The sequence below is a fragment of the Xiphias gladius genome, chromosome 8 (genome assembly GCF_016859285.1).
Source record: "Xiphias gladius isolate SHS-SW01 ecotype Sanya breed wild chromosome 8, ASM1685928v1, whole genome shotgun sequence".
Taxonomy (NCBI): Eukaryota; Metazoa; Chordata; class Actinopteri; order Istiophoriformes; family Xiphiidae; genus Xiphias; species Xiphias gladius.
The window spans coordinates 6,517,172-6,525,509 of record NC_053407.1 but is presented as its reverse complement, the minus strand read 5'-3'; the positions used below and the strand labels follow the sequence as shown (position 1 = coordinate 6,525,509).

At 39.2% G+C, this 8,338-nt stretch overlaps 1 protein-coding gene across 2 annotated transcripts in view; it reads right to left on the bottom strand.

Moving 5' to 3' along the window:
* Positions 1 to 2,878: 2,878 nt before the first annotated feature.
* The window catches only part of mbtps1 (membrane-bound transcription factor peptidase, site 1), a 31,238-nt gene continuing 25,778 nt past the window's right edge, over positions 2,879 to 8,338 (bottom strand). Inside the window, exons 16-22 of one of the 2 annotated variants that reach the window (XM_040133560.1) lie at positions 6,321 to 6,445; positions 6,108 to 6,185; positions 5,744 to 5,884; positions 5,495 to 5,626; positions 5,003 to 5,129; positions 4,258 to 4,388; positions 2,879 to 3,832 (exon numbers count right to left, since the gene is read on the bottom strand). In XM_040133560.1, the coding sequence (XP_039989494.1) occupies positions 3,630 to 3,832; positions 4,258 to 4,388; positions 5,003 to 5,129; positions 5,495 to 5,626; positions 5,744 to 5,884; positions 6,108 to 6,185; positions 6,321 to 6,445 (937 nt within the window). In that variant the 3' untranslated portion in view covers positions 2,879 to 3,629. The remainder of the gene's footprint in view (positions 3,833 to 4,257; positions 4,389 to 5,002; positions 5,130 to 5,494; positions 5,627 to 5,743; positions 5,885 to 6,107; positions 6,186 to 6,320; positions 6,446 to 8,338) is intronic. The other variant, XM_040133559.1, reaches the window with a different exon arrangement.

Below are 8,338 nucleotides of genomic sequence, written 5' to 3'. Positions count from 1 at the left end.
CAACCAAGATTTATCCTCTACGTGGGTGTTGAGGAAAGGATGTGAGAGGGGTCTGTACAGCAAAGGCCTCTCCAATAGTGTTTTCTGCTATTTATCCTCAGGGAGGAGAGTTACAACAATTTATTGCCGTTAAGAGTCAGTGGAAGATGATAGAAATGGAACTGCTGCTTGAACATTTTTTTCCTTCTTGTTCCCCTCACGGTGTTTCCACTACTTTAAAAGCTTTCATCATTTCTCTGATGTCAACACAAAGCGTGATTGTTTGTTTCCATGATTCTTGTCTTGTCTGGAAGGAGAATTTAACATGAAGCAGCCAGAATTACTCAACAGAGTGGACAATACTGAATAGTCGAGAAGAGGCCACATCAACATGTAAATTCCATGCACAGAGTTTTGATTTGGTGGTACAAAAGCCAAAGATACTTTATTTGAGTTCATTCAAAAAAATGCATAAAAGTTACCTAATTTCATCTGGGAAATTGGATTTCTGACTTTTAATTTCATGGGTGAAAATGAAAAAGCTATATAAATCAATTTCCTGCTGTACAGTTGCAGAGTAACAGATTTTACCCCATAGCTTAGAGCCAGCTTCCTGAGGGAAAGGAAGGACATCGACTGAAGCACAATGTCATTTGTTGATTTACATTCATAACCCTTCTGTTTATGATTTACAGGAACACAGAAGAAAAGCAATTTAATCTCACAAATTCTCTTTGAATAGGAGCAATCCAACAAACCAGGATTAGGTATGGAGTTAACAGGCAAGAAGAATTGTGTGTATTGGGGTTCTTTCACAACTTAAGTATCATGGGCCTGCCTTAAAATTTCAATGGGGAGAAAGACAAAGTGGGATAAAGTCTCAAGTCTTGGCTATGAAGTCCTGAGTCATGACTAACAAATCTCACAACAAGTCTAAGTCCTAAACTTTGTGTTAGTAACAGTTAATAGAATAAATCTACAGAGATAATGAATGCTTTTCATCAGAAATGCTAGCAATGTGACTCTAGGCATGGCAATGTCGGTCGATCCACCACTTTAGCTCAGAATGAAATATCTCCACAGTCATCAGAAGGATTGCCATGAAATCTGTACAGACTGTTATGGTCCCCAAAGGATGAAATATTACCAACTTTGTTGATCCCCAGATTTTTCCTCTAGGACCACCATGAACTTGGAATTTTTGGTTTTGAGTGAGATATCTCAAGGACTGGATGGATTGCAATGAAATTTAGTGCAGACATTCATGACCCCTCAGGTTGAAATGTTATCCCCTGACTTAGGGGGGGGGGTTCAGTTAAGAGCCACCATGGTGTCTCTTTCAACTGCCTGTCCAGGATGTGAGCAGGCGACCTGATTGGCCTGACAGGAAGTCCTGGCATCTGGGAACCGTCGAGGGAAAGAAGGCATGTGACCTCCACTCACCACCAGCTTTCCCAAATCTCGTTAGCGCTGCTAGCTGGCTCCGGGGTTATTTCCCAGTTTCCCAAGGTTCCGAGGGAGATTAGTTCTCCAGTTGGGCCGTCATCCAAGAGGACGGGTGACAGATTCACAGGCAGATCTGGCCTATTAGGCTTGGATAAGGAGCCAAAGCTCAAACCCCCAAACACACCGACACACATCACCTCTGATGAAATCAATCTGCATCACTGAATTCAGCCTATAACCAATACTAAACCCATGAGTGAGAAGGAATTAGTCCATTCAATCTTTAATACTCCACAGAAAGGAATGCAATTATTCCTTCTCAACAGTCTATCAAGGAGACAGTCTGAATGCATTTTACTAACCTGCAGAACGGAAAGGAATTAGCTCGTTTTTTATTCAGCCTTCAAAGCTGAAGTGCTTGTGGTGACAGTAACGAAATGTTTTGACACATTTCATCACATCTTTGAGATGCCAGCAATACACTGATGAACAACCCTCCAAGAAACTGCAACAAAAATAAAGACTAAAACTGATGCTATTGCTGACTAAGCAATTCCCAGTTATTTCTGATTTAACTGGATAAATAATTCTGTATGTATATGGTAAGCAAATGTCATGGCAATCATATTGTTAAAGCCAAAATGTGTAAGAATTCAAAAAAAAAAAAAAAAAAATCATGCAAGATTTGACAATTTTTTTATCTTGGCATCATCTGGTGGTCATATCAAGAATGACATTGTAGTAGATCACTTGTGGCTTGTCCAACACAGCCAATATGATGATCTTTTTTTACTATTTTGGATTCTCTAGTTCTCTCCATTCCCTCAAAGTTCATTATCATCAAGATAGTTTGCAGTGGGTCAGGGACACAAATGTGTGCCAAAGTTCACCAAAATTGAACTCAAGTTAAAGTTTACTTCACTTATGTGAACAAATCTGCACGTAACTTCAAGGAGAACTCCACAAATGTTACACATCAAATTGTGTTTACAGGTCTTTGGGTTGGATTTGAAAATAGTTGTATAAAGCTTTTTGCTGCTTCAGAGAAGAGCTGAGTGAAATTTGATAAATTACCTCAAGTGATCTCACTTGAGTCAGTGTCAGATGGAGCTGAAGACTACAAGTTTTTAAAAAAAAAAAAAATGTGGGGATGTGGGGCTAGAAAGAAGTGAGGTTACCATCCCTCTGCAACCAATTCCTTGTCTTTGTTGAGGCTTGCAACTCAAGGTTACATTAGCTGCTTCAAGTATACCACATGTGAATCTCCAAACGAACTGTCAGTGGTTGAGTTGCATTGTGGATAATGTAGGCACCTGAGGTTAATTCTCTAGAGACAATGAATACATAGCCATTTTACATGTTACAAAACTGAGTAACTACAAAACAAACTGCAATAACAATCCTTATTATAAATACAAAATTATCAATAATAAATAAGACATCAGATCACTTTGATAATGCTTTTTTAATTGATGAGATATATTTGAACGAGTCTGTCAATGCTACTTTGTTGACCATGAGATCATGAAGGTGGGTATAAACAGAATGTCTGGCCAAAGTTCATTAATTATAGAAAATACAAAAACAATGAAAAGACAGTGAGTTTAAACAGATATGGGCAGGACATCATCATACAATGGCCCTCATGTTTGAAACATGATTGCATGTGTGTGGGATGTGTTTCTATCATTGTGTATTCCAACTATTTAATCCTTGAGTGTGCACAGCATGTAATGTAGTTTTGTGTGTGTCTGAGTATGTGTGTTAGGGTACGAACAAATTCAATAAATATAAAAGTCACATTTCATTCATAAAGAAACAGTTTGGTCAAAGAAGAGAGGGGGAAATGTTGACAACATGTCTGAAACAGGCATTTTTTTTAGTCAGGTGTGTACTGTGTGTTTTACATCATGTGTGTAACACTGTCTAATACTGTTCATTAGTCCACAAACACACAAACACCCATGAACAGCCTTGAACAGACAAGAGGCACAAAAACTGTTTCAGCATCCAACAGACACCTGGATGTTGTTCACGTCCGACAGGCTTGAGTTTAAGAACAGTCAGATGTCTGCATCAACAGTTCTTTACAATCCATTTAATTCCAAACCTCCAATGTTGCTTTTCAACACAAGTTGTCCTTTCAACAGTTTTGGAGGTAAACCCAGCTCCTCATTCAGCAGCAGTTCAGAGTTGCGCCCCGGTCAAACTGTTGGGTTTTTCCCAGTTGTTGTCTGCTGCTGCTGGAGGTATGTGGGCCGTTTGATGCGGGGTTTTCTGCGCTTGGGTTTGCTCTTGGCCTTGGTAAGTTGGACCACAAAAAAGGAGAGGACGACCATTGCTCCCAGGAAGGCAAAGACAGGGATGGTCTGGCCCACTTCTTGGTTGTAGTGACCAGGCATTATCCCTTGGGGGGGGGGGGGGGGGCAGAGGTCACATGGGGCTTCATCAATAACCACCTTTATCTTACATACTACAGCCATTTCTTTCGCTTCCATAATCTGTTACATTAACCAATAAAGACTGAAACATATGGCATTTTTAAAAGAAACATGCTAAAGTTTATCATTTTGTAGCTCTAAGCTGTTGAAAAAATGACCTGTCTATGCCTCTGCTGGTGGCAAATTAGACCTCTCAGCTCTATTGATGATAAGCTTGTCCTTTTATACATTCTCTCATTTATAATAACCAGCCACATAGGTAATTGATGATGTAAAATTTAAGAAAAAACTAGTTACAAATTTTTCCTTCTATGTATTACATTAATACAATTTCCACTGCAAAAGCTGCTAGAAATATTAACAGAAGTAATAACTCTGAACTGTGTGTTACCTCCAGGGATGTCCCAGGCCCCACTCTCTCCAGGAGAAAGAGGTCTGACCTGGGGACGGTATGCCCTCACGTTAGGTAGAGCCACCTTGTCCAGATCCACTGAGAGAAGCTTCTGGTGCTTCCATAGATTACTGAGAGCACAAGAGGGACAAAAAGAGAGAAACAAGAGAAAGGGTGAGAAATTCCAAATGGAAAGCGTGTGCAAATGTGTGTGTCTGTGTTCAGTCTACTACAACCATGAGTTTGACTCACTCTTCCATCGATTCACTCTGGTGATAGGTTGGAAAAAGAATGCTGTTGCCAACAGAGACTAATTCCATGTTCGAAATTCAAGACTGTGTGCAATTCAACAGCTTCATAGTATCATTGTGTCCGTGAAATATGTCTCCCCTCTACTGGGATACATGCCTACCTCTACCTAGTACTCTGACTGAGGGAAAAATTATTAAAATGTTGACAGCAGCAGTGTGCAAAAAAGGGAAATACATTATTATGCTCTGGATTTGTAGAGAAACATGACGTGTGGGAAGTCAGCATGAACACAGAAAGCCAACATGAAAGCAAGAAACCAACATACAGAAATTGAAAATTCATCAATGTAAAATCTAAAAAAAAAAAGACATCACAGCACTGAATCTACTGTGACAAGTGACCTTTGGGAGATGTGCGTTAAATTGCCACTTGCTGAACAAGTGCAGACATAAAGAAAAACTAATTCAAGAAACAAGAGTTTCATCAGACCTACCTGGGTGCTGTCTCGTTGACTGGCTGTGGTTTTGCCCAAGACAGGTGGGGGCATGCTGGTAGTGGGCGGGGCTTAGGGTCCCCTAGATGAGCCTCCAGAACCTTGGAGTAGCGGTAAAGATGGTTGCCTAGAGAGAAGGACGGAAGAATAGAAGGAAGGATAAAAGAAAGGAAAGGGGAAAGGAAAAAAGGAAGAAAAAGAGGACAAAAGAAAGAAAGAACAAAAATTAAAAAGAGGAATTATTTAATAGTGGCTATGTATATTTTCCTTAAACACACATCACTGGAGCTGTGTAAGCTTTTGGGTATATACATGAATAAATAAATACTGGTTTGTCCCATTATATCTATATCCTAATAATCGTGATAATAGCACTCCTCTAAAAGTAGGGCTTACAAGATGCTTTGAAGAGAGACATAATAACAAGGATGGAAAAACAGTTGAAATAACATTGACAGGTCTATTAATGCACTGTGTAATTTTCCTCCTCACCTTCCAGTCTCTGTGGCAGTGGGCGCTCGGTGCCCGTTGGAGGTGCTACCCTGCTGTGGGAGTGGCTAAGGCTGGGAGGGGTCATACTGTAAGAAGTATACTGAAGGAGAGCGTCTAGCAGCCAGAAACAATCTGAGAGATGGACATCAAACACAACCAAATATTACTCAATCAGCTCAGCTGTGCATGTTGTTGCGTATAAAAAGTACAAAAACATTCACACATCCTCTCACACTAAGGAGAAATTACCTTTCTGCCTGTGGCTGTCGTCAATACAGTTAGAATCTCCGTACAGGGCAATACGACCTCCCCCGTCAGATGGCGTTTGGTATAGTCCGAGGATGGCAACTCCCTCCACCACTGCTGTCTCCTGCTTTAACACTTCCAGACCTGTGAAAAAAAGCATGCACGCACGCACGCGCACACACCCACAACCACACCCACACCCACACGCACACCCACACCCCCAAACCCATCCCCACACCCACACCCACACCAACACAGAGTGTAGAGTTAAATCTGAACTAAAGAACCACAGATTAAAAAGTTGCATGTCAGCTTGCATAGCTACTCTAAGCTGGATTCAATACAGACATAAGAGGGGTGATGGTACCTTGGTCCTTTAGATTCTTGGCAATGACTATTCCATCTTCTGGGAAACGGGCGATGCTGCAGCCTGAGGCGTAGTACACTGAGGGAGGGAGGGAAACAGAGAGAGAGAACACTTTTGAATTTTCTAAATAACTTTCTAAAAACAAAACTTACCAAAGATGACCAAAGGAATAATGCTGCAAGAAAATGACGAGAATTTTTGTGCATGTCTTACTGTCATGGTCAGCCAAGGTGAAGTCTCCCTCGTACAGCCCGTCACTGAAAGCCATCCCCCACACTGAGATCAGGTCATTCAGAGCAGGTATGTTAGCACCCCCTGTGTCTGGCATCCACCACTGCCTTCAGGTTACATCAAGAAAATCATTTCCACAACCATTAATTCGGTCAACAAAAATATAAATAAACAAAAATAACGATCAAGAAATCCTCCACAGAAGGGTACACATAAGCAGAACCAAACTTTACTTTCAATTTAACATCCATCACAAAGCAGAGGATTGATTAAGTAAAATAAACATTAAAATAAGGTCATTTGCACATAAATTAATCAAGATTAAGTCCGAAACAATCTGGCTCAAAATAACTCCAGGTTGTCAGCAGGTGTCATAAGGATAAAAATGGCAAATTTAAAAGAAAATCATATGAGAACAATAAGGTAAAGAAATTTAAGAATAACTGCTATTGTTAACATTTATACAGTGACAGGTTGAGTTGCTAATTCCATTGTGTATATCTGGATTAATTTGTCCAGAAAAGGCAGCTGTGAATGAACAGCTCTCAAATTAACAATCTCTATTCAATTAAAACTGAATAACTCAGCATAATATTTTGAAAACGTAAAGACTATATTTAACTGTATTTAAGATTTATAATCCTGTGGATATTGTGCGACAGCTTGGGTGGGATATGAATGCTAGGACTGGTGAGAAATTGTTAGCTCTGCACGAGGGGCTCTGAATCTGAAAAGCCTTGATATATCACACCTATTAGAAAACGTGGAGGCATAAATAGAGTGTAGCACTGTAGAAAGCGAGTTTGACAGAACCTGTGATACACCATTCTGTTAACTACACAACGCAGTTTATCTTGCTATGACAATAACACGATAAAGCCTCAAGTGAAAGCACTGTTGAGGTAACGGCTGTTTAATCATTGACCTGTCTCATGGTGGAGGAAGATGACACATTGATCATTTTAAAGAAATAGATACAGAGACACCACAGCTGAAGAAAACTTTAAAGCACTACTATACCAGGAAAGTTCCTACAACCCTACAATAAAAACTACAATGAGTCAAAAAACACTATGCATCACTTATTGAGTTTGTTTGGAATTGTTATGGCTGCAATTTTGGTTTTTGTTTTTAAAATCGACTTCTTAAAAATGTTCTGAAATGCAGCGGTGTATAGAATCCGGGTCTACATATACAATGACAGGAAATTTTTGAAAACATAAAGCTCTGTTATCTTATCAGTCAGTGCCAATTTGTGCCATTTATAAAATAATCTTCAAGTCCTTGAAAATTGTTTTTTCAATCAGCTTTTTACTATTTATATATTGTATATTTATTATCTATTTACAGAGATACACTTTGTACTATGCGTGATACAATCCAACATTAACATGTTATTTTGTGCCAAAGCTATAACAGGTTTGGTTATTTCAATTGAGAGATTTCGGAAATCAATTTTTTTCTCTGTGTTCTTCTCATTTGTTTGAAGTGGGCAGGGTTCATGGAAAAACAGGGTTTCTGCAGTGTTCACCAAGTTAATTATAGGACTTTTTTGGACATTTTTAATACCACATAAAATTTAATTTAATATCTGTTCATACCTGCCAAAGTATGAAAGAAAGATGGAAAACCCTAAGGAATTAATTCAGTACTTACCAGCAGTATGTAAGAATAATTCTTAATGATATAATTAATTTAATTAATGGGACCTAGACCTGGATAAGTATAAATGATTAATTAAAATGTTTAATTTATTTAGGTTTTTGCGAAAATCAACACTTGCCATTACGGGACTATGAGCTTCCTACTGTAGCTAGCAGTAGCAATGTTGTTTGATACAGGTCTGATGGTTCCAGAGGCTGGCTAAGACTCCACAAATGCATTGTACACCCTCCTGTGAGCACAATCCTCTGTTATGACAATCCCACTTTTAGTTAATTGGTGTATAACACCTTCTGACAATTGGATACAAACATTTATAAAAAACATTACTCTCTACA